This window comes from Bos grunniens, chromosome 3, assembly GCF_055505025.1.
Source record: "Bos grunniens cultivar Pamir isolate PY7600 chromosome 3, Bosgru_T2T1.0, whole genome shotgun sequence".
Taxonomy (NCBI): domain Eukaryota; kingdom Metazoa; phylum Chordata; class Mammalia; order Artiodactyla; family Bovidae; genus Bos; species Bos grunniens.
Genome location: NC_141167.1, coordinates 20,728,425 through 20,755,485, shown reverse-complemented (window position 1 = coordinate 20,755,485; position 27,061 = coordinate 20,728,425). Strand labels below are relative to the sequence as shown.

At 39.3% G+C, this 27,061-nt stretch overlaps 1 protein-coding gene and 1 pseudogene across 9 annotated transcripts in view; both read left to right on the top strand.

Moving 5' to 3' along the window:
• The window catches only part of TESK2 (testis associated actin remodelling kinase 2), a 137,715-nt gene that overhangs the window by 54,830 nt on the left and 55,824 nt on the right, over positions 1–27,061 (top strand). For all 8 annotated transcript variants that reach the window (XM_086385637.1, XM_086385611.1, XM_086385648.1 and 5 more), the window contains one exon: positions 12,820–12,941. In XM_086385637.1, coding sequence (XP_086241763.1) covers positions 12,820–12,941 — 122 coding nt within the window. The remainder of the gene's footprint in view (positions 1–12,819; positions 12,942–27,061) is intronic.
• Positions 13,401–14,678, top strand: LOC147375233 (large ribosomal subunit protein uL30 pseudogene; annotated as a pseudogene). Its single transcript, XR_015161691.1, has 2 exons — positions 13,401–13,768; positions 14,005–14,678. The product of XR_015161691.1 is annotated as a large ribosomal subunit protein uL30 pseudogene (transcript).

Below are 27,061 nucleotides of genomic sequence, written 5' to 3'. Positions count from 1 at the left end.
ATATATACTTTTAAAATTGTATTTATTTATTTCTGGCTGTGCTGGGTCATGGTGGTTGTGCCCAGGCTTTCTCTAGTTTTGGTAAGAGGGGTCTACTCTAGATGTGGAGCACGGGCTTCTCGTGTTACAGAGCATGAGCTCTAGGGCGTGCAGGCTTCAGTAGCTGCAGCACACCGGCTTAGTAGTTGTGGCACACAAGCCCTGCATGTTGAGTCTTCCTGGACCAGGGATCAGATCCGTGTCCTCTGCACTGGCAGGAGGATTCTTAACCACTGGACCACCAGGAAAGTCCTATGTATGTTTGGTGTTTTAAAAAAGGCTAAATAACATGGAACTCTGCTCAATGTTATGTGGCAGCCTGGATGGGAGGAGGGTTTGGGGAAGAATGAATAGATTTTTATGTATGACTGAGTCTCTGCGCTCACTATTCACGGAAAACTGTTACGACATTATTAATTGGCTATGCTGTTGGTGTTGTTTAGTCACTAAATCCTCTCTGACTCTCTGTGACCCCATGGACTGCATGCAACTCATCAGGTTCCTCTGCCCATGGGATTTCCCATGAAACTGGAGTGGGTTGCTGTTTTCTTCTCCAGTTAATTGGCTACACCCCAATACAAAATAAAAAGTGTTTTTTTTTTTTTAAAGGCTAAATAAATCACCATAAATATAAAAATTGCAAATGGATCTGATACAGATGTGTTATATTGGGATTCAGGAGCAGCACTATCATTGGTGGTCTGGTTTTCTGAAATGAGGACCAATTCTTAGTGATATTCTCAACAAAACAAAAAGCAGTTTTCCTTAATTTACAGGTAGTTAGTTGCATTCCTAGGAAGTTCGGTCTATACTAATACCAAGCAAGGTGACTTTGTTTTTAATGTAAAATGGAGTTAGAATCCAAGCTTAGATAATAATAAATGTGTTCTTTATTTACATGAATATCTGGTAAGACATTTGCATTTTCTACAGCACATGGAACAATGCTTCCTTGTACATGACAGTCCTGTAGCTGCAGGATGTCTTAGCATCTCAGGCCTGCAGCACTCCCTACCCCCAGTCATTGTTAGAACCAAAACATTTCACCCAAAAACTTCAAAAACACTTCTGAAGTGAGGTGTTATAGCTTCCTTTGAAGAGTACTGTTTAAACTTTATTTGCCTAATATTAATGTTGCTATACCAGCTTACTGTATATTTACTACAGGCTCACTGTGCCTTCTTGGTTGGAAGTCCTAAGCTACTCGTCTAATAGTTAACTTCATGATTAATTACTTTGTTACAGTTCTTGCATTGTTGTCGTTTTTATTACTTAATTCTCCCTTTAGTATTTCTGTGAGCTGGTCAGAGGCTTATGCTTTTCTTCCCCTCTAGAAAATAAGTGTCCTGACTCAGGTTAACCATTTAAATTCAACAAACATTTTTTGAGCAGTCAGATACTAGATGCTAGGCACTGTGCCAGAGAAGAATTTCTCAATTTGGTTTCATACCACATTGCTAAAGCTGAAGTTATTGCATGTAGTTTGTTGTTTTAAATTACTGAAGTACCAGCATATGCAAATAATTTAATTTGAAAAATATAAATTAAGAGCTGAATTAGAGGCACCCCTGGAGAAGAAATGGCAACCCACTCCAGTAACCCACTCCAGTAGTCTTGCCTGGAGAATACCAGGGACAGAGGAGCCTGGCAGGCTACAGTCTATGGGGTCATAAAAGTTGGACATGACTGAGTGACTAAGCGCACACACACACACACAGAGCCACCCCAATTGAGGCTTCCCTGGTAGCTCAGTGGGTAACGAATCCACCTGCCAATGCAGGAGACACGGGTTTGAACCCTGGGTTGGAAAGGTTGCCTGGAGAAGGAAATGGCAACCCACTCCAGTATTCTTGCCTGAAGAATCCCATAGACAGACGAGTCTGGTGGGCTACAGTCCATGGGGTCACAGTCAGACACAACTGAGTGACTAAACAGCAGCACCTATGTTTACTGTCATTGTCACTTGTATGTTAATATGCTTACTTGAATGGGATAAAAACGGGTAAAGTAATAACTAGTGGCTATAAGATTATGTATAACCTGTAATCTGCCTTTTGAGTCTACAGTTTGCAATCTACTAGTGTCTGTTGATAGTTATATAATAATTGCCATGCTTTTCTTTTCTGATTAGCTTTTAATGATTTTTGATGAAAATCTAGATTTGTCCATCTGAAAAGAAGTCTTGCTTCTCAGAAGGTGTGTATTGCGGGTGGATGGTGGGAGGAGCTGAATAGCTATTCTCGGAATAAATGAATAATGAATAAGGCAGTTTTTGCCCTTAAGCATATAGGAAGTTGTTGCATATGCATTCTGTGTTTTTGGGAGGAGGTAAGTTCAGGATCTTCCTAGTTGCCACCTTGAATCAGAACTGCCCTTAGATATATTGGAGATAAGTGGACAGACTAAGAGCATACAATATGCAAGTGCTGAGACTTCCCTGGCGGTCCAGTGACTAAGACTCTGCTCTTCCAATGCAGGGGGTCCAGGTTTGATCCCTGGTAAAGGAATTAGATCCAATATGCTGCAACTAAAGATCCTGTGTGCTGCAATGAAAATGAATCTCCTGAGTGCTACAACTAAGACTGGCGCAGCCAAATAAACGTTTTGAAAAAATATGCAAGTGCTGTAACAGAGATAAATAAGAACAGAGTATTAAGAAAACAGAGTGGAGCCATCTAACTTTTCTTGAAATGAACTGAGATTTTTCTCGGGAAAAACTTAAACTTAAGTTTAAGTTTCTTATAACTTGAATAATTGAAAGGAATTTGGAAGGGAAATTAGGATAGGGGTTAGGGGGTTGAGGATTACATCAGGGCAAGGAGAATAGAATGTGTCAAGGAAAGGAAAAGTGGATAGGGTGATGCATTTAGAAATAATTACAAGTATTACTATATAATAACTAAAGGTAAGGGGAAAAAAGGGCTTCCTAGGTAGCACAGTGGTTAAGAATACACCTACCATGCAGGAGACTTGGGTTTGATCCCTGGGTCAGGAGGATCCCCTAGGGGAGGAAATGGCAATCCATTCCAGTATTCTTGCTGGGAAAATTGCATGGACAGAATAACTTGGTGGGCTGCAGCCCATGGGGTCACAAAGAATCAGACATAATTGAGCACACACTGAGCACTGAAGGGGAGAGGATGGTGGGAATATACAGGGAGAAGTTGATGGATTTAGTTTTGCTAAAAGGAGTTTGGACTTTATTCCCCAGGTAATGGTGAGCCACTGAAGAATTTTAAGCTGGAGAGCAACAACATAACTTTGCAATTGGGGAACAAAAATTGCTGGGAGATCTGACAAACTGATGTCTCATGTTGATATGTAATAGCCTTCTCAGCATCTAGCACAGTGATTTATATATGGAAGATGATAGTATGACAAAATGCGGTCCACTGGAGAAGGGAATGGCAAACCACTTCAGTGTTCTTGCCTTGAGAACCCCATGAACAGTATGAAAAGCCAAAAAGATAGGACACTGAAAGATGAACTCCCCAGGTCGGTAGGTGCCCAGTATGCTACTGGAGATCAGTGGAGAAATAACTCCAGAAAGAATGAAGAGATGGAGCCAAAGGAAGAACAACACCCAGTTGTGGATGTGACTGGTGATAGAAGCAAAGTCTGATGCTATAAAGAGCAATATTGCATAGGAACCTGGAATGTTAGGTCCGTGAATCAAGGCAAACTGGAAGTGGTCAAACAGGAGATGGCAAGAGTGAACATCAACATTTTAGGAATCAGCGAACTGAAATGGACTGGAATGGGTGAATTTAACTCAGATGACCATCATATCTACTACTGTGGGCAAGAATCCGTTAGAAGTTATGGAGTAGCCATCATGGTCAACAAGAGTCCAAAATTCAGTACTTGGATGCAATCTCAAAAATGACAGAATGATTTCTGTTCATTTGCAAGGCAAACCATTCAGTATCATAGTAATCCAAGTCTATGCCCCGACCAGTAATGCTGAAGAAGCTGAAGTTGAACAGTTCTATGAAGACCTATAAGACCTTCTAGAACTAACACCCCAAAAAGATGTCTTTTTCATCATAGGGGACTGGAATGCAAAAGTAGGTAGTCAGGAAACATCTGGAGTAACAGGCAAGTTTGGGCTTGGAGTACAGAATGAAGCAGGGCAAAGGCTGATAGAGTTCTGCCAAGAGAACGCACTGGTCATAGCAAACATCCTCTTCCAACAACACAAGAGAACGCTCTACACATGGACATCACCAGATGGTCAATACCAGAAGCAGATTGATTATATTCTTTGCAGCCCAAAAATGGAGAAGCTCTATATAGTCAGCAAAAACAAGACTGGGAGCTGACTGACTGTGGCTCAGATCATGAATTCCTTATTGCCAAATTCGGACTTAAATCGAAGAAAGTAGGGAAAACCATTAGACCATTCAGGTATGACCAAAATCAAATCCCTTATGACTATACAATGAAAGTGAGAAATAGATTCAAGGGAGTAGATCTGATAGATAGAGTGCCTGATGAACTATGGACTGAGGTTCGTGACATTGTACAGGAGACAGGAATCAAGACCATCCCCAAGAAAAAGAAATGCAAAAAAGTGAAATGGCTGTCTGAGGAGGCCTTACAAATAGCTGTAAAAAGAAGAGAAGTGAAAAGTAAAGGAGAAAAGGAAAGATACACCCATTTGAATGCAGAGTTCCAAAGAATAGCAAGGAGAGATAAGAAAGCCTTCCTCAGCAATCAGGGCAAAGAAATAGAGGAAAACAACAGAGTGGGAAAGACTAGAGATCTCTTCAAGAAAATTAGAGATATCAAAGGAACATTTCATGCAAAGATGGGCTCAAGAAAGCACAGAAATGGTATGGACCTAACAGAAGCAGAAGATATTAAGAAGAGGTGGCAAGAATACACAGAAGAACTATACAAAAAAGATCTTCATGACTCATAATCACAATGGTATGATCACTCACCTAGAGCCAGACATTCAGGAATGTGAAGTCAAGTGGGCCTATGAAAGCATCACTACGAACAAAGCTAGTGGAGGTGATGGAATTCCAGTTGAGCTAATTCAAATCCTAAAAGATAATGCTGTGAAAGTGCTGTACTCAATATGCCAGCAAATTTGGAAAACTCAGCAGTGGCCACAGGACTGGAAAAGGTCAGTTTTCATTCCAATTCCAAAGAAAGGCAATGCCAAAGAATGCTCAAACTACTGCACAATTGCACTCATCTCATATGCTAGTAACTGCTGCTGCTGCTGCTAAGTCACTACAGTCGTGTCCGACTCTGTGCGACCCCAGAGATGGCAGCCCACCAGGCTTCCCCGTCCCTGGGATTCTCCAGGCAAGAACACTGGAGTGGGTTGCCATTTCCTTCTCCACTGCATGAAAGTGAAAAGTGAAAGTGAAGTCACTCAGTTGTGTCCAACTCTAGCGATCCCATGGACTGCAGCCTACCAGGCTCCTCCGTCCACGGGATTTTCCAGGCAAAAGTACTGGAGTGGGGTGCCATTGCCTTCTCCATATGCTAGTAAAGTAATGCTCAAAATTCTCCAGGCCAGGCCTCAACAGTATGTGAACAGTGAACTTCCACATGGTTTTAGAAAAGGCAGAGGAACCAGAGATCAAATTGCCAACATCCGTTGGATCACAGAAAAAGCAAGAGTTCCAGGAAAACATCTATTTATGCTTTATTGACTATCCCAAAACCTTTGACTGTGTGGATCACCACAAACTGTGGAAAATTCTGAAAGAGATGGGAATACCAGACCACCTGACCTGCCTTTTGAGAAATCTGTATGCAAGTCAAGAAGCAACAGTTAGAACTGGACATGGAACAACAGACTGGTTCCAAATAGGAAAAGGAGTATGTCAAGGCTGTATATTGTCACCCTGTTTATTTAACTTACATGCAGAGGACATCATGAGAAACGCTGGGCTGGAGGAAGCACAAGCTGGAATCAAGATTGCTGGGAGAAATATCAGTAACCTCAGATATGCAGATGACACCACCCTTATGGCAGAAAGTGAAGAAGAACTAAAGAGCCTCTTGATGAAAGTGAAAGAGGAGAAGGAAAAAGTTGGCTTAAAGCTCAACATTCAGAAAACTAAGATCATGGCATCTGGCCCCATCACTTCATGGCAGATAGATGTGGAAACAGTGTCAGACTTTATTTTTCTGGGCTCCAAAATCACTGCAGATGGTGATTGCAGCCATGAAATTAAAAGAGGCTTACTCCTTGGAAAAAAAGTTATGACCAACCTAGACGTCATGTTAAAAAGCGGAGACATCCTCTAGTTCATCTAGTCAAAGCTATGGTTTTTCCAGTGGTCATGTATGGATGTGAGAGTTGGACTGTGAAGAAAGCTGAGTGCTGAAGAATTGATGCTTTTGAAGTGTGGTGTTGGAGAAGACTCTTGAGAGTCCCTTGGACTGCAAGGAGATCCAACCAGTTCATCCTCAAGGAAATCAGTCCTGAATAGTCATTGGAAGGACTGTTGTTGAAGCTGAAACTCCAATACTTTGGCCACCTGATGAGAACTGACTCATTTGAAAAGACCCAATCCTGGGAAAGATTGAAGGCGGGAGGAGAAGGGGATGACAGAGGATGAGGTGGTTATATGGCATCACCGACTCAATGGACATGATTTTGAGTAAACTCTGGGAGTTGGTGAGAGACAGGGAGGCCTGGTGTGCTGCAGTCCATGGGGTCTCAGAGAATTGGACACGACTGAGCAACTGAACTGGACTGATAGTATTTGCTATTTGAATGTGACTGAGAAGACTAATGAAATATTATCAGTTACTTTCAAGCTGCATGCACACACTTGGCCAACTCTTAGTTCTTGGCTTAGTTTGTAGTGTTTGTTTGTTGATTTTTTTTTTGGATCTTTTTCTTTTTTAATCATTATTATTTTAAAAAATCAATCAATTATTTTTGACTCTGCTAGGTCTTCAGTGCTGCTCAGGCTTTTCACTAGTTGCAGTGAGCAGGGGCTACTCTTTGTTGTGGTTCTCAGGTTTCTCATTGTGGTGATGGTATCTATGGCTTTTTTGTTTTTTTTGTTTCAGCTTACTACTGAAACATTCTTAGGACTTAGGACATATAGGGTACTTGGACTTCTGAGCATGTTGAAAGAAGCCTCTGTTTTGTAGAGCTTTCATCTTCTGATATACATAATATATCCCTCATCTAGATCATGTGTACGTTATACACACCAGTGATTTGTTGTTGTTTTGGTCAGTGCGTTTTGTAAAAGGCCCAGAAAGGTACTAGTCAAGCTTGAAATAATAACAGCTTCTGGGGATGAGCACAGAAGATTGGGATTAATGAATCTGATAGTCAAAAGGGACTTTACTTATGTGTATTGTTTTAATGTGTTACAAAGAAAATATATGCATGTATTACTTATTTAGTTAAAAATGAATATAAATTCAATGTTTTCTATTAGAAAATTAAAGCAAGTATATTATGGAAGAAAGTAGAAAATGAAGAAACAAAAGCAAGAAAATAATCATCGATCTACTGTCAATGACAAGCATCATTAATATTTTATAAACTTACTTCTACTTCTTTTTGTTTTGACATAAACTTAGGCATATGCCGTATGCAGAATTTTTTTCCCTACAATTAAAAGCTAATCTTTATTTCCTAATTTCCTAAATTCATGTAAGGAAATAAAATTCAGTTTTTACTTGTTTATTCCAACTTTTGAAAACTTTTTCAATCTATAGAAAATTGAAAGAATAATGCAATAAACTCCTAAGTCCCTTCATCTAGATTCATCAGTTGTTAATATTTTGCTACATTGCTTTATCTATCTGTATTTTTTTGGACAGACCACTTGAAAGCAAATTGCAGACATCATAACACTTAAATACTTTAGTATGTATCTTCTAAGAATACATTCTTTTACAAAGCCATATCATTATTTATACATTAGACAATTAACCTTAATTCAGTAAAATAATTTAATGTACAACTTATAACTTTTGGATCCCGAATTCAGTTAAGATTTCATCTGTTCATTTCAGTGGTTATGACTGTTAATCTCTTTTAATCTAGAATATTCCAGGACTTCCCTGGCAGTCCAGTGCTTAAGACTCTGTGCTTCCATTGCAGGGGGTATGGGTTCGATCCTTGGTCAGGGAACTAATATCCCCCATGCCATGAGGTATGGCCAAATTTTTTTTTCCATCTAGAATGTTCCCCCACATTTTGTTTGTTTGAAGAGTACTGTACAGTTGTCTTTTAGATATTCTGAATATGTCTAATTTTTTTCTTATGATACAGTTCGGTTCGGTCACTCAGTCATGTCCAACTCTTTGCGACCCCATGGACTGCAGCACGCCAGGCCTCCCTGTCCATCACCAACTCCCGGAGTTTACTCAAACTCATGTCCATTGAGTCGGTGATGCCATCCAACCATCTCATCCTCTGTCATCTCCTTCTCCCCCTGCCTTCAGTCTTTCTCAGCATCAGGGTCTTTTCTGATGAGTCAGTTTCTTATGATTAGATTTGAGTTAAACATTTGGCAAGTATATTTCATTGCTTCAGAACGTTGATAATGTTGCATGTCTCACTTTTGCTAATAACTGAATTTCTAACCCCTTGATTAAGGTGCTAGCTGCCAGACCTCTCCATTATAAAGGTCATCTTTTCCCCTTTGTGATAAATAAATCATCTTGGAGGCCAATACAGATTTGAATATTGCTCTTTTCACTTAAAATTAGTATACATTTTCTATATCATCTCAAAATCACCTGATATGCTAAACTATTACAAACATATAGTTTCTTATCTTTAATAAAAACAATACCTATTTATCTGAATACTATGTGCCAAGCACTATGTTAAGTACTTTATACACATTTTTTTGTTTCTTTAACATAACAACATCAGTTTATCCTCCAAAGGAGATAGAGACTATCATTCTCTTTATTTTACAACAGAAAACTTCAAAAAGAAGTCACTCTAAGCATTAAAACTTGGATTTGATCTGCTAATATTGACAGCTTGAGTACTTCACCACTCTGCTATGTTCTTGTTTAGAAAATAGATTTGAAGATCCTGTGGTAGCATCAGCTAAGTTTAAAAATCAAAGAGGGATAGTAATTTTCTTACCTTGGTGATTCTCTTCTCTTCCCTTTCTATCTCTTCTTTCTTTTCTTCCTTTCTTTATTTATACTTGTGGTAAAGTATATATAAAATTTACCATCTTAACCATTTTTAAGTGTACAATTCAATTCCTATTTTTGTGTCACCATTCTCCAGAACTGTTTTCATCTTGCAAGGCTGAAACTCTGTACCCATTAAACAGTTCTGAATTCTTCCCCTCCCTGCAACCCCTAGCAACCACCATTCTACATTCTTTCTGTTTGAATTAAACTATCTAAGGAACCTCATATAAGTGGAATCATAAGTATTTGCCTTTTCCTAACTGGCTTACTTCACTTAGCATAATATCTTCAAGGTTCATCCATGTAATAGCATATGCCAAAATTTCCTTCCTTTTTAAGGCTGAATAATATTCCCTCATGTGCCACATTTTGTTTATCTGTTTATCTGTTGATGGACTCTTGGGTTGCTTCTGCCCTTTGGTTATTATAAATAATGCTGTTTTGAACATGAGTGTACAAATATTTTTTTGAGACCCTTTTTCAGTCCTTTTGGGTTTGTACCTAGAAGTAGAATTGCTGGATCATATGGCAGTTCTGTTTTTAATTTTTTTTTTTAAAGGTATTTAAAGATATCAGTCTCTTGGAAATCCTCTTAGTAGTAGTAACAATGATCTATGTGTAGAGGACAAACTTAAGCAGAAATTGACCTTCCCTTTATTTTGAAAATCTAAGTAGGTTTGAGGGCTAACAATTTTTTGTGGTTTTGACAACTTGGAATGAAGATCCTCCTGGATTTAGACAGGTTCCCTATGTTTAGTGGATCTCTATGTGGTTTTTTTTGTTGTTTTTTTGCCTTCCTCTGAGGCATGTGGGATCTTAGTTCACTGACCAGGGATTGAACCCACATCCTCTGAATTGGAAATGTGGAGTCTTAACCACTGGACTGCCAGGGAAATCCTGTGGACCTCTATATTGGATGATACCTTTTTCTTTATCGCCTGTAGTCAGTTTTGTGCTTCAAAAATCTGTCCAAATCTATTAATTCTTGGAGATTTCACTGAAGTCCCATGAAGTTTTCCCCTAAGTGTATCAACATTCATATAGATACCTCTTGTGATGTATTTGAGTCTTTATTCTCTTTCTTTACTGATTGGTCAAATTGCTTATTGTTTGTCCTTTTCTAGATGGCTAATTCCAGAAAATTTAAGCCAAATCTTGTACTGCTTTTCTGTTTATATCCTCCCCCTGTACCTCTGCCACCAAAAAGAGAAAAAGAAAAGCACTACCCCGAAAGAAATTACCTGGATAAATGAATGATGCACTGGCCCTTAAAAAGTATGTTAGAAGTATCATTTAACTAACCATTCTTGTTGTTGTTTTTATTGCGCTCTTATGATGTGCCAGGCGTTTTAGGTACTGCAAAATAGAAATTAATACAATATAGATCCTGGCCTCAAAATGGTTTGTAGCCTAGTGAGGATATATTTATGCACAGAACTGTGTCTTCAGTGGTATACTGTTGTTCTGAGGCAGTATAAAGAAGGAAACCACAAACAGTTCCTAGAGACAGACAAGGAAGACATCAGAGAGGAAGGGGATATTTGAGTGTGGCCTTCAAAGATAGGTAGAATTTGAGGGGCTAGAAGAAAGAGGAAAATATTTTATGCACATGAAAGATATACAGTGTTAATGAACATGTTCATCTCCTTGTCCACTTGTTTAAGGAAGTAGGGTTTTTTGTGATTAATTTGAAACAACTTTTTTTATCCCTAAATTTCACACATTGTTTTATCAAAGTTTCTTAAAAGCAGACATTAAAAAAAAAAAAGACCTCAAGAGTGATAGTTTTCAGATGATAGAAAAAAAAAAAAAAGAGGAGTGACTTTCAGAATGGAGAGCCCTTATTAAAAAACAGATGTCTTCTGTAAATAAAGCTGGAAAAATACTGTCAGTGTGTTCTTTGTATATAAATGTCTCTTTTAACTTATCCACGCAGGATCTGAAAAGGAAAGCCACTTCTCTTTCATCAGTCACGAGGTACATGACAACAGAATCATTGATGCACTCGGAAGAGAGTTGTGTTCCAAATCTCACTCAGGGATCTAGAAGAGGGGAGAGACAGCCAGTGTTGTGCTCAGTTCTTCTGATCAGGGTTCCTGTGGCTCTGAGTGTTTTAATTCTTCCTTCCCCTTCTTCTGTCTAGACACTCTGAAACATTGTACCTTTGAGTTTTAAGATAAGCTGTGTTGTCTGTCCTATATTAATAGCTATACTAAACTTCTGAGGCTGTTGTCCTGTCAAAGAATTTCTGGAGATTGAAGAGTTAAGTAGATTTTTGTGTTTTCTATTGGAATTTCCACTTGGTGAAGTAGAAATAATATCCTGAAATGATACTCTGAAAGTCCATAGAATGATGACAGTTGTGCATGGCACGTCCCTGTTGTACATGATCTGAAATGAATTTTTTTTTAACCAGTAAGTAATGAGGTCTTTTGGAAAAAGCAATGGCAACCCACTCCAGTGTTCTTGCCTGGAGAATCCCAGGGATGGGGGAGCCTGGTGGGCTGCCGTCTATGGGGTCGCACAGAGTCAGACACGACTGAAGCGACTTAGCAGCAGCAGCATCAGCAATGAGGTCTTTGGTACTTTGTAACTTTTCTACAGCCTCATTCATAATTGCCCAGTAGGAAACACATATCTAAGTGAATAATTGAGCTTCTTTTGGTTAAGACAAAATATTTTCTCTTATTTTGTTAGTCTCTCATTTTGATTCTCTCTCATTTTGATACGCCTGAGACTACTTTTGGAGACTGAAAACATAGTTAATTTTCTTGCAGACAAAGTGTTGAGTTTTTTAAACCTGTGGAGTATGCATTGAAATTATAAAATAATATTTTTACATGTAAAATAGATTGAGTTCTACAGAGGATGAATGTTTTAGAAGTAGACTTTGCTCTGTGTATATGGGTAATGGCGTAAGTGGTGTGGCTCAGGTTTTTTTGTATCTGACTTGATTGTGTGTAAATGATTATAAGGAACTTTGGGTTGGGTTACTCAATATTAGGTCCAGAAGATTCACTGCCTTCTTTCTATATTTAACATGCAATAATTTTTTCTGTATAGATATACATTTTATGGTGCTTGGGAGAGATTTTGAGGCTGTGGGTTTAGTGTCCTATAAAGACAGTTTTATAGTTCATTAAATGTTATAAAACTCCACGAAAGAGAATTTCTGGTTAGTGTCCTAAGGCTCAGAAGCATTGGCCATGAGGAACCAGCCTAAGACATTTTCCCCATTTTTCTCTAAGGTATTTTTTTTAAGATATCGTGGTTTTTTTCTTTTTTTTTAAGTAAACTTTTTATTTTGTATTGGAGTATAGCCAGTTAACAATGTTCTGATAGTTTTAGGTGGACAGCAAAGTAAGAAGTCATGATTTCTTGAGGTATAGTCATGTATTTTCTAGCCAGCTTAATATGAAACAGTTTTGGTCTTCAAAGGAATAAATCCATCTTTGTTAACGGTTGTGAAACCCTTATGTAATCAGATTTTATAGAAAAACATCCCTTACCATGTCTGTTTTATCTGAATTGGCAGTAAAACATCTCAGCATGCTCTACATGTGGAGACTTTGACCTCATATACAGCTGCCGTCCTTGAGTCTCTTGTTTTATTTTATTTTCTAGGTGCGCCACCGAGCTTCCGGCCAGGTGATGGCTCTTAAGATGAACACGTTGAGCAGTAACCGGGCAAACATGCTGAAAGAAGTGCAGCTCATGAATAGACTCTCCCATCCCAACATCCTTAGGTAATGGCTTTTCCTTCCTTCCAGAGATCAGTGAGAAAGCTGAAACATTATTGGAGACTTGTTAGAATAGTATTAATAGCTGAAAAGAGGGATTCCAGGTTTCATGCTGAATCTGTCTTGCTGGAATTTAGCTGTGCTGTAGGTCTTTTTCTACCTGTTGAGACTTAATTTTCTGGTAATTAACTGCATTTAATAAGGCAACTTTTGGGAATTCCCTTAGCAGAGCCAGAAAGCTTTTTTGGAGGCGGTTAACTCAAATTGGAACATGAAGTTTAATAGGATTTTAGAAGATAGGGAAAGAACTCAGAAAGGAACAAAGTTGTTGTTTAGTCGCTAAATTGTGTCTGACTCTTTGTAACCCTGTGGACTGCAGCACACCAGGCTTCCCTGTCCTTCACTATCTCCCGGAGTTTGCTCAAATTTATGTCCAGTGAGTTGGTGATGCCATCCAATCATCTCATCCTCTGTCTTCCCCTTCTCCTTCTGCCTTCAGTCTTTCCCAGCATCAGGGTCTTTTCCAGTGAGTTGGCTCTTCGCATCAGGTGGCCAGAGTATTGGAGCTTCAGCTTCAGCATGAGTCCTTCCAATGAATATTCAGGGTTGATTTCCTTAAAGTCACTGGTTTGAGTTCCTGGCTGTCCAAGGGACTCTCAGGAGTCTTCTAGAAACTCAGAAAGGAACAAAATAATAACAAATGAAGCATAAAGGTAAAAGTCCAAAGCTTTTTAAGGAGTCAGTGAATTAAAAGCCCATTTGGCTATGGAGTATGCAGAAGAGGAGAAAACTAAGGCTCCTACTGAAACCCTTAAGAAAAAAATGAAGAAATTTTGAGGACTTCACTGGTGGATAGTGGCTAAGACTCCATGCTCCCTATGCAGGGGGCCTGGGTTTGATCTCTAGTTAGGGAATTAGATCCTGCATGCCACAACTAAAGATTCCATATTCTGCAAGTAAAAGATCCCACATGCCGCAACAAAGATGGAAGATTGTGTGTGCTGCCACTATGACTGGCACAGCAAAATAAATAAAATTAGAAAACAAATATATTTTTTGAAATGGGAAGGAATTTTGCAGAGCTGAAGATCAAGTGCCTATGAAAGAAATTTGCCGAAAAGATCCTTCAAAAGGTAAGGAATGAAGCTTATCTGTAAAGAAGTTAGGTGCTCTCACAAAGAGTATAGGCAGATGTACAGAACTGCGATTCTGATGGCTAGGATGGCAAGAAAAGCTGGCAGCTTCTATGCACATGCAGAGCCCAAACTGGCATTTGTCATTAGGATCAGAGGCATCAGTGTTGTGAGTTCACAGATCTGAAAGACGTTGCAACTTCTTCACCTTTGTCAAGTCTTCAGTGGCACCTTTGTTAAGATTGACTATGCTCCATTTAACATGCCATGGACCGTGGAACCACATATTGCGTGGTGGTAACCAAACCTGCAGTCAGTAGATGAATTGATCTACAGATGTGGTTATGACAAAATCAACAAGAAGCAAATTTCCCTGACAAATAACACATGGATTGCCTGATGTCTTGGTAAATATAGCATTATCTACATGGAGGATCTGATTTATAAGACCTATACTGTTGGAAAATTCTTCAAAGAAGGAAACAACTTCTTGTGGCCATTCAAATTCTCTTCTCCATGAGGTGGAATGAAGGAAAAGACCACACATTTTGTAGAAGGTAGAGATGCTGGCCACAGAGAAGACTAGATCAACAGCTTGTTCAAAGGATGAACTAAGATATCTACTATGATTATTTTTGTGATCTGGTCAGGGAATAAATAGAGCAATTTATTGGACTGAAAAAAATTTTGTTAATAATAACAGCAATGAGAAAACCACTTATTGAAGTCTTCCTTGTATGCTGGCTGTTTTGGCTGTTTAAAGATTTAATTTTCACAGTTTTTCTCCATTGGAGAAACTGAGGCCAAGAGATATGTGTTGTCTGAGGTCTGTAACTTTGAGGTAGGACTCTTTCTACCATGTTTCTCCTAGAAGAACTTTTTCTTTCATGTCTCTCCTAAAGGATTTGACGGGATAGCATTGGTAGATAAATTTGGAAAGGTAGAACTGGGCCATTCTATGCAGAAATGTTTTGCCCAAAGCCAAGAAGATTATATTTTATGTTTTATGTGTTGAATTCTGAGCAGGGATTAGATGACAGAGGGTAACTAATGGCAAATTCAGAATGGTTTAATGATGAGGAGACTGGTGGCCAAGAGATCAGTTAGGGGACATCAGTGTTTCAGATGGTTGAGTCCTTTTTTTTTTTTTTTACTATTTAATATATAGTATACCATATAGTATATGTTGTTTAGTCGCTAAATTGTGTTCAACTCTTTGCAGCCCCATGGATTGTAGCCCATCAGGCTCCTCTGTCCATGGAATTTCCCAGGCAAGAATACTGGAGTGGGTTGTCATTTCCTCGAGATGGTTGAGTTTTGATTTGATGTTCTGCTTAGGAATTTTTAAGCTGATTATATTTTCATCTCGTTTAAAAAGTAGTGTTTTATTATTATTGTAGAAATGATACATCATCACTGTGGATGATTCATTGAGAAAATAGTATTCGCAAAAACAGGAAAATAAAAAATGGTCCTTAATCTCAGCATCTAGGCATCAAGCTAGTATTAACATTTGATATATTTTCTGCCAATCTTCTTTATTCATCACTTATTTTTTTGTTCTCTTCACTATGAACTTGACTGGTAATTGCATGGGAAGATTGACTCTAAACAAATTTTATTTCCTCACAGCAAAGTTTAAATATGTAGTTGTTATATAAAGAAGTAGAATACTATACAGTGTACTGATTAAAAATGGAGGCTCTGGATTCCAGATCAAGCTGCCTGAATTCAAATCCTGGATTTTGGGAAAGTTATTTAACCTCTGAGATCCTTAGTTTTCCCATGTATAATGAGGATAATGACCGTAAATCCCTCGTAGAGTTGTTATTGAGGATTAATTTAATCCATATAAAGCACCCTGGAATAGTACTTGGTTTTGTTAAGTGTCCAGTAAATGTTAGCTATTATTATTAGTTTCTTTTCCTCTGGCTAGTTCTTTAAATGGCTCACTGCATCCCATCTGTCTTTTATCATTCATTCACTCACCAAACATTTGTTGAGGGTCTACTGCTGTTTCTAATACATTCAAGAGTTTTCTGCTAGAGTGATGCTGTTGAATAGAATAGAACTTTCTAAAATGATGGAAATGTTCTTTATCTGTGCTGTTCAATAGCTTCATGTGGCTAATGAGCATTGAAATGTGGCTAGTACAAAGAAGGAACTGAATTTTTTGTTTGATTTTATTTAAATTGCCACAGGAAGCTTAGCAGCTACTATATTGGATAATCCTGGGCTTTCAGTCTATGCACATCTTTGCTCTTGTTGAATACCATTCCTATTCCAAGTCTATACTATTCCTAGACCAAGTCTCCTTGGTCTACTTTCTCAGCCTATCTTTTTTTCACCTCGTTGTTCAGGAATGACACGCCCTTCCCTTTTAACTTACAAAAAATCATATTCTTTGCTGTGAGCTAAGTTTTCTAACATATAAAATGTAATGTTAATTCTATCTTGATCTTCACAATAAGCCAACAAATGAGATTATGTATATAAAATCTATAGATCTGTTGTAATCCACAGTAAGCATATAATACATGAAAATTACTATACTGATTATTAACCATGGTGGGTTTTCATTTTGATGGTGACATTTTTTGTCCTGCATAAGCCATCTGTCTCAAATATAGTGCAGTTAAAAGCCTGGGAGTGTATTACTTTTTAAAAGAAGTTCTAGTTGTTTATATCTTTCATGTTTTCATGCCTTTACTTTCATTGTATATTTTGAATACAACAGAAGGAAATTATCCTACCAAGGGGGCCTAGAGCAAGCAAAGTCCTCTTGGCTTTTGTTAGCCAGAGGAGTCCTATAGTAGTAGAAGCATTTATTATACTTCCCTAGGACTGATGTTGAAGCTGAAACTCCAGTACTCTGGCCACTTGATGCAAAGAGCTGACTCATTTGAAAAGACCCTGATGCTGGGAAAATTGAAGGCAGGAGGAGAAGGGGATGACAGAGGATGAGATGACTGGATGGCATCACGGACTCAGTGGACAAGAGTTTGAGTAAACTCCTTGAGTTGATGATGGACAGGGAGGCCTGGCGTGCTGCACTCCATGGTGTCTCAAAGAGTCGGACACGACTGAGCGACTGAACTGAACTGAGGATGCACAACTGTGTCCCAGTCTCAAATTCTTAGAATTTTTATTTCCTTAATGGTTTTCTGTGTGGATCACAATAAACTGCAGAAAATTCTGAAAGAGATGGGAATACCAGACCACCTGACCTGCCTCTTGAGAAACCTGTATGCAGGTCAGGAAGCAACAGTCAGAACTGGACATGGAACAACAGAATGGTTCCAAATAGGAAAAGGAATACGTCAAGGCTGTGTATTGTCACCCTGCTTATTTAACTTATACACAGAGTACATCATGAGAAACACTGGGCTGGAGGAAGCACAAGCTGGAATCAAGATTGCTGGGAGAAATACAATAACCTCAGATATGCAGATGACACCACCCTTATGGCAGAAAGTGAGGAAGAACTAAAGAGCCTCTTGATGAAAGTGAAAGAGGAGAAGGAAAAAGTTGGCTTAAAGCTCAACATTCAGAAAACTAAGGTCATGGCATCCAGTCCCATCACTTCATGGCAAATAGATGGGGGAACAGTGGAAACAGTGGCTGACTTTATTTTTCTGGGCTCCAAAATCACTGCAGATGGTGATTGCAGTCATGAAATTAAAAGATGCTTACTCCTTGGAAGGGAAGTTATGACCAACCTATACAGCATGTTAAAAAGCAGAGACATTATGTTGTCAATAAAGGTCCGTCTAGTCAAGGTTTTTCCAGTGGTCATGTATGGATATGAGAGTTGGACTATAAAGAAAGCTGTGTGCTGAAGAATTGATGCTTTTGAACTGTGGTGTTGGAGAACTCTTGAGAGTCCCTCGGACTGCAAGGAGATCCAACCAGTCCATCCTAAAGGAGATCAGACTTGGGTGTTCATTGGTAGGACTGATTTTGAAGCTGCAGCTCCAATACTTTGGCCACTTGATGTGAAGAGCTGACTCATTTGAAAAGACCCTGATACTGGAAAAGATTGAGGGCAGGAGGAGAAGGGGACGACAGAAGATGAGATGGTTAGATGGCATCACCGACTCAATGGACATGGGTTTGGGTGGACTCTGGCAGTTGGTGATGGATAGGGAGGCCTGGCGTGCTGCGGTTCATGGGGTCGCAAAGAGTCGGACACGACTGAGTGACTGAACTGAATGCTTTTCTTTTTTTTTGCTGAAGCAAAGAATACAACTTTATTTGGAAAGCTAGGCGTCCTAGAAGATGGCAGGCTAGTGCCCCAGCGTATGATCTTATATGGGTCTGAATGCCAGTTTCTTTTATAGACAGAGTAGAGTAGGAGGTGAGGACAAGTGAAAGTGAAAGTGACGTCGCTCAGTCGTGTCCTACTCTTTGTGACCCCATGGACTATCTGTCCATGGGGGTTTTCCAGGCAAGGGTACTGGAGTGGGCTGCCATTTTCTTCTCCATGAATGCTTTTCTAATCGTCTTAGGAATTTACTGTTCATAGTTTATATTTTTTGTGATTCAAATTTTTTGTTCCCATTCGTTAGTATGGCTCTTAGCTTATTTTCAAGCTGTTAGTACACGTTAGTTTGTTTTTAGAGGTACAAAAGCTGAGACAGAAATATGCACCAAAGCTTTCCTTCATTATGAGATTTAAATTGGGAAGAATCCATTTCTTGGAACCCTAGGATTTTCACCGACTTGTGTCCTCAGGGGTTTAACCTCAGGAGGGAGGTGGCTGAGCAGATGAGCCTTTCGGTTTCCATCTCTGCTTCATCCAGCCAGAGAAGCTGTTTTATATTGAACTTCCATCTAAGAATTTTACAGAAAAGATCTCCTACTTAAAAACAAAGAAAAAGTTGAAATTTGCTACATTAGTGATTTTGAAGGTGTACTTGGGAAAAAAGGCTATCTGCATGAGCTGCCAAATGGTGAGCATCTGATCCTCTGGGCGTGAATTGGTCCTCTGCTGGCACAGCTATTTTGTGCCCAGCATGAGTGAATGAGCTGAACCTTTGCAGTTTTATTTCTCTCTTTTTCTTGACCCCAGCCTCCCTACTTCCTCTTTTCTTTTTATCTTTCTCCCTCCTAAGATTTCTAGTTGGAAGGAAGAGAGTGGCCCTGGTGAGACACAGAGGCAAGTAGATGTGTGTATTTTGTTTGTATGTCTATATTTTTTTAATACATGGATACAGTTAAGATTGTTTTATCATCAGTTGCTCTAACTTATCAGTTGAGAAAAAGAACAATAAACTGCTTTGTTGAGGGCAGGGACCGATAGTTTGGACCTCTTGTGAATAAGGTTGTTTATGCCAGGAAGTCTTATGCTCAAAGATCTGTAACCCAATTCTGTGCCCTGCTCACTTCCACTCCCCAATGGCCTTTTTGAAGACTTGTACCAAGATTTGTTCTCATACCTCTTTGTTATTCTTCATGCCATGAGAAATTTAATATTTCTTTTAGACTCCTTGTTTACAATCTCATGTTTACTTCTTTTTAGGCCACATTCTGAATTTATTTTCCTATCTACCTATTTTTATTCAGAATTAACTCCTCTTCAGAATCCATATGCAACAATATGATTGCCATTTTGTTAAAATGAAGAATATGCTTTCAAATCACCAAATATTTATTTAGAACTACTCAGTCCAACCCCATGCTAGGTAATACCATGGTGAATAGATGAGAAGTAGAGGGCTGTTACCTCCCAGATGGTCTCCTTAGGAAGCAAACTGTATACCTAGGAAACAGACTAGTATCTGCTAATGCTATGAGGATGTGTCAGAGTATTTTCCCAACCTCATTATTAAGATAGCAGTCTTTCCAGTTACCCATTATGAAAATCCCAAATTCATCTCTAGTTATTCCTTTTATTCCTTGCTTCTAATCAGAAACTAAGCTCTTGATTTTAAACCTTCAAAGACTTTAGCATCTTCTTCTTCCCCTATGCATCTGTCAGTTCAATCCTCTTCACTTTTGCCTTGAATGAATTATTCTTTTTGCCCTCCTTTTCACTTTTCCTGATACATAACTCTAATCGTATAGCTTATACAAAGAGCTGGCTCACTGGGAAAGATCCTGATTCTGGGAAAGCAAAAGAAGAGAAGGGAAGGCAAAAGGAGAAGAGAGCAGCAGAGGGTGAGTGCATTAGATAGAATCATTGACTCAATGGACATGAATTTGAGCAAACTCCAGGAGATAGTGAAGAATAGGGAAGCCTGGTGTGCTGCAATTCATGGGGTTACAAAGAGTCGGACACAACTTAGCGACTGAACATTTCTTAAAAACTTTTTGTGGCTCCCATTTATTTCAGAATTGAATCAGAAATTCTTTAGACAGACAGCTAACGTCTGCTCTATTTTTCTAGCCTTATCTTCAGGTATTCTTATGCACATTCTTATGCACTCTGTGATTTCCTAATTGTGTTCTCTTGGACAAGTTATTTGACCTCTGGGCTTTGGTTTCTGCTTTTGTTAAATGAGGAGAATGGATCAGCTTAGAAATCATACGGAATTAATGTTGAATAGTTTTTAAATGATCAGGTTTGAAAAATATATTATCTCAGGGTGTGTTTGCATTGTGTGTGTGCACGTGTTGTTCAGAATAAATGGGAAGCATTTAAAAATGATGGATTAAAGTTCACCTTTTTGATTTTATCATTGTAATACTAGTGAGTAACTAAATGAAAGAGTGTCAATATAGCCGTCAAAGCAAATTTATAACACTTGCACGTTGGTAAGGGGATCTTAATATTGTTTTCTCTTCTCTGTACTATGCTAGAAAGTCTGATGACTTATGAATTGAGTCTGAGTTCTAATGTCATATAACCAGAAAGTTTTTGTTTAAAATAAAGGTGGAATCAGCTTCAGTACTATTTATGTTATTGTCTGTGGATAGTGACATAGTATAACCCCAGAAAGAAGGTGATTTTTAAGAAATTTATTGAGATATAATTGACATACAATGTAAGATGATTGTTAATATAAACAATGGGTACCAATTACTGAGCACCTGTTATGGGCCACTGTTGATCATATTCCTATCCCACCCACATGTTTTACTTTCTAGATGTCTCCCATTCTCAGCAAATGGAATTACCATTCATCTGTTACTTATGCCAAAACCTTAGGTGTCATCTTTAATATTTTTCCTTTATACCATACTTCAAACCTTCAAATAGTTTAACATTATCTTTAAAATATGCCCTGAGTCTGACTACCACTTATTAGCTCCATAGCCACCATCCTACTTCAACACTCTTAGTTGATCTCCCAGATTCCTCTCTTGTTCCATGGTAGCCAGTTTGAACTTGAAAAAGGTAAATCAGATCATACCATCCACCTCTGCTGAATTTCCTTCTATGACTTTTTGTCACTCTTCAAATAAAGTCTAAACCCTGGGCTTTGATGTTGAGATGTGTGCATACAAGACCTTAAATGAATTGACCTATCTGCTTCTCTGACCTTATTTTCTTCTTTTTTTTTTAATGTAGACCATTTTTAAGGTCTTTATTGAATTTGTTACAATATTGCTTCTGTTTTATGCTTTTTGGCTATGAGGTTATGTTTTTTGGCTACAAGGCATGTGGGATCTTAGCTCCCCGACCAGGGGTTGAACCTGCACCCCTTGCATTGGAAGGCAAAGTCTTAACCACTGGACCGCTAGGGAAGTCCCTGAGCTTATTTCTGATCACTCTTTCCTAGCTTACACCATCCCAACCACCCTCACTGGCCTTTTTGTTTTTCAGATATACCAACCTCTTTCATACTTCAGGGTCTTTGTACTTTCTTTTCCCTTTTCCTATAATGTCTTTGTTCCAGAATCATTTAGCATGCTTCTTCTGAGATATCCCATCCTCAAAGAGACTTTTGTTGACTAGCCTGTCTAAAATAGCCATCCAGTATCACTCTTTACCCCCTCGTTATTATGCTTTGTCTACATCATTCTTACCGTCTTTGAAAATATCTTATTTGTTTACTTTTTGTTTGTAGCCTTCAGATAGGGTGAGTTCCTTGAAAGTACTGTCTATAGAGGCAGATGCTAGATAGAAGCAAGCCAGTTAGCATCACAGAACCTACAAAACCTACAGTTCAGCTCTGGAACTGAAGGTGGATGTCAGGCTTGGCCTGAAAACAGGAGGACTATTGAAAGTCTTTTCAGGGGTAACTGGGCCTAAAAGTCACCATCTCCATTCATTGCAATTAATCAGTTAAGTCTCACTTACCTCAACAAGAGGTGAATTTTTATTTTTGGAAAACAATTGAACCATACATGCTTCATACTAGGTAAGCATCTAGTATGACAGCTGATGGAGAAGGAATGTTATCCTAAGAAGAGGGAAATGAAGGGACTGTCTGTGTACTGAATGGTGAGGCTCTTGAGACTTCGAGTCCTCTTCTATCCTTTGACTCTTAAGCAGGTAGGAATCATCCCCATCCCACCCACACCTGCCAGGAAACTGGTGGATTTGGAGAAACTGAAGAGCCCCAAGTAAAAGAAGAAAACTTTGAAGTGTAACCAGCAAAAAAACTAATTATTATCTTCTAAATATGCTTCTTCTAGGAGAGGTTTGAGAAGGAAATCCATCTATGAAATAAGAATAGTATACTATAAAATAGGAGTAATTAGAAAGCCATAAAGATTCTTGAAAATTTTAAAATATGATTATATGTTTATATATAGTTTCATATGATTATTTATTTATGGCTTTATTTAAAGCATTTGATTGGCCTGCCAAGGAGATAAAGAGGAAATCATCCATTAATGGTGAAAAATCAAAGATGGAAAATAAGAGAGAAAAGAATTAAAAAGTAAAGGATCAATCTAGGAAGTCTGTTTTTGACTAATACAAGAACATTTTCTACAACCAAGGGGCATGAACTTCCAAAGTGAAAGGGCCTCCTAAGTGCCCAGCACAATGAATGAAGAAAAAGACCCATCCCAGAGCATATAGTTGTGAAATTGTAGAATATGGGTAATAAAAATAAGATTCTAAATACTTCTACAGCATAGGGGTGGAGAGAACCAGAGGCCATATATAGGACTGAAAATTCAAATGGTATCAGACTTCTCAAAACCAGCTCTGGGGGCTTCCCTGGTGGTCCAGTGGTTAAGAATGCTCCTTGCAATGCAAGGGACACAGGTTTGATTCCCCAGTCTGGGAAGATCCCACATGCTTCGGAGCAACTAAGCCCATGGGCCACAACTACTGAGCCCATACACTGCAACTGCTGAAGCCCTTGCGCCTAGAGCCTGTGCTCCTCAACGAGAGAAGCCATCACGATGAGCAGCCTGCACACTGCAGTGAAGAGTAGCCCTCACTCGTGGAAACTAGAGAAAGTCCACGTGCAGCAACGAAGACTCACAGCCAAAAAGTAAATAAATAAATCTTAAAAAAAATACCGAAACCCAGCTCTGGAAGCTCTACCAGTAAAACAATACTTTCTGAGAGAAAATTATTTCTTACTTAGAATTCTTTATCCAGTCAAACTACCAGTCAGGCATGAGAGTAAAGACATTCTCAGACATGCATGGTTTTGAAAATGTTACTTCTCGTGAGCTGTTTCTTATGAAGCTGCTGGACTATGTGTCCCATCAAAAGTAAGGGGGCAAACAAAACAACAGATAAAAATGAAAAGGCATAAGATCTGGAAAGAAGGGTGATAGCAAGTCCAGGGTGACTGCTGGGCAATAGTCTAGAGAATAAGTAGTCTAACTGGAGTGGGAGGATCAAGAACTTCAGGAGAGATATTGGGCAGTGGAGTCTGAGGAAATAATTTATAGATTCCCAGATGTGTTTGACAGGATGGACATTCATGTTCAGAAAAACTTTGCAGTTCTATTGGAGGCTTTGGGGAACAATTCAGTCCAGTCAGTTCAGTCGCTCAGTCATGTCCGACACTTTGCAACCCAATGATCACAGCACGCCAGGCCTCCCTGTCCATCACCAACTCCCAGAATCTTCCCAGACCCATGTCCATTGAGTTGGTGATGCCACCCAGCCATCTCATCCTCTGTTGTCCCCTTCTCCTCCTGCCCCCAATCCCTCCCAGCATCAGGGTCTTTTCAAATGAGTCAGCTCTTCACATCACGTAGCCAAAGTATTAGAGTTTCAGCTTCAACATCAGTCCTTCCAATGAACACCTAGGACTGGTCTCCTTTAGGATGGACTGGTTGGATCTCCTTGCAGTCCATGGGACTTTCAAGAGTCTTCTCCAACACCACAGTTCAAAAGCATCAATTCTTCAGCGCTCAGCTTTCTTCACAGTCCAACTCTCACATCCATACCTGACCACTGGAAAAACAATAGCCTTGACTAGACGGACCTTTGTGGACAAAGTAATGTCTCTGCTTTTGAATATGCTATCTAGGTTGGTCATAACTTTCCTTTCAAGGAGTAAGCATCTTTTAAATTCATGGCTGCAGTCACCATCTGCAGTGATTTTGGAACCCCCAAAAATAAAGTCAGCCACTGTTTCCACTGTTTCCCCATCTATTTGCCATGAAGTGATGGTACTGGATGCCATGATCTTAGTTTTCTGAATGTTGAGCTGTAAGCCAACCTTTTCATTCTCCTCTTTCACTTTCATCAAGAGGCTCTTTAGTTCTTCACTTTCTGCCATAAGGGTGGTGTCATCTGTATATCTGAGGTTACTGTATTTCTCCCAGCAATCTTGATTCCAGCTTGTGCTTCTTCCAGCCCAGCGTTTCTCATAATGTACTCTGCATAGAAGTTAAATAAGCAGGGTGACAATATACAGCCTTGACGTACTCCTTTTCCTATTAGGAACCAGTTTGTTGTTCCATGTCCAGTTCTAACTTGCTTCCTGACCTGCATATAGGTTTCTCAGGAGGCAGGTGAGGTGGTCTGGTATTCCCATCTCTTTCAGAATTTTCCACAGTTTATTGTGATCCACACAGTCAAAGGCTTTGGCATAGTCAATAAAGCAGAAATAGATGTTTTTCTGGAACTCTCTTGCTTTTTCTATGATCCAGCAGATGTTGGCAATTTGATCTCTGGTTCCTCTGCATTTTCTAAAACCAGCTTGAACATCTGGAAGTTCGCGGTTCACGTACTGCTGAAGCCTGGCTTGGAGAATTTTGAGCATTACTTTACTAGTGTATGAGATGAGTTCAGTTGTGCAGTAGTTTGAGCATTCTTTGGCATTGCCTTTCTTTGGGATTTTAATGAAAACTGACCTTTTCCAGTCCTGTGGCCACTGCTGAGTTTTCCAAATTTGCTGGCATATTGAGTCCAGCACCTTCACAGCATCATCTTTCTGGATCTGAAATAGCTTAATTTCAGGAATTCCATGACCTCCACTAGCTTTGTTTGTAGTGATGCCTTCTAAGGCCCACTTGACTTCACATTCTAGAATGTCTGGCTCTAGGTGAGTGATCATACCATCGTTATTTTCTTGGTTGTGAAGCTGTTTTTTGTACAGTTCTTCTGTGTATTCTTGCCACCTCTTCTTAATATCTTCTGATTCTGTTAGGTCCATACCATTTCTGTCCTTTATCGAGCCCATCTTTGCATGATATGTTCCCTTGGTATCTCTAATTTTCTTGAAGAGATCTCTAGTCTTTCCCATTCTGTTGTTTTCCTCTATTTCTTTGCATTGATCACTGAGGAAGGCTTTATCTCTTCTTGCTATTCTTTGGAACTCTGCATTCAGATGCTTATATCTTTCCTTTTCTCCTTTGCTTTTCGCTTGTCTTCTTTTCACAGCTATTTGTAAGGCCTCCACTGACAGCCATTTTGCTTTTTTGCATTTCTTTTCCATGGGGATGGTCTTGATCCCTGTCTCCTGTACAATGTCACGAACCTCCATCCATAGTTCATCAGGCACTCTGTCTATCATATCTAGTCCCTTAAATCTCTCTCACTTCCACTGTGTAATCATAAGGGATTTGATTTAGGTCATACCTGAATGGTCTAGTCATTTTCCCCACTTTCTTCAATTTAAGTCTGAATTGGCAATAAGGAGTTCACGATCTGAGCCACAGTCAGCTCCCGGTCTTGTTTTTGCCGACTGTATAGAGCTTCTCCATCTTTGGCTGCAAAGAACATAATCAGTCTGATTTCGGTGTAGACCATCTGGTGATGTCCATGTGTAGAGTCTTCTCTTGTGTTGTTGGAAGAGGGTGTTTGGTATGACCAGTGTGTTCTCTTGGCAAAACTCTATTAGCCTTTGCCCTGCTTCATTCCGTACTCCAAGGCCAAATTTGCCTGTTACTCGAGGTTTTTCTTGACTTCCTACGTTTGTGTTCCAGTCCCCTATAATGTAAAGGACATCTTTTTTGGGTGTTAGTTCTAAAAGGTCTTGTAGATCTTCATAAAACCATTCAACATCAGCTTCTTCAGCATTACTGGTTGGGGCATAGGCTTGGATTACCATGATATTGAATGGTTTGCCTTGGAAACGAACAGAGATCATTCTGTCGTTTTTGAGATTGCATCCAAGTACTGCATTTCAGACTCTTTTGTTGACCATGATGGCTACTCCGTTTCTTCTAAGGGATTCCTGCCCACAGTAGTAGATATAATGGTCATCTGAGTTAAATTCACCCATTCCAGTCCATTTTAGTTTGCTGATTCCTAGAATGTCAACATTCACTCTTGTCATCTCCTGTTTGACCACTTCCAATTTGCCTTGATTAATGGACCTGACATTCCTGGATCCTATGCAATATTGCTCTTTACAGCATCGAACCTTGCTTCTATCACCAGTCACATCCACAACTGGGTATTGTTTTTGCTTTGGCTCCATCCCTTCATTCTTTCTGGAGTTATTTCTCGACTGATCTCCTGTAGCATATTGGGCATCTACTGACCTGGGGAGTTCCTCTTTCAGTATCCTATCATTTTGCCTTTTCATACTGTCCATGGGATTCTCAAGGCAAGAATACTGAAGTGGTTTGCCATTCCCTTCTCCAGTGGACCACATTGTGTCAGACCTCTCCACCATGACC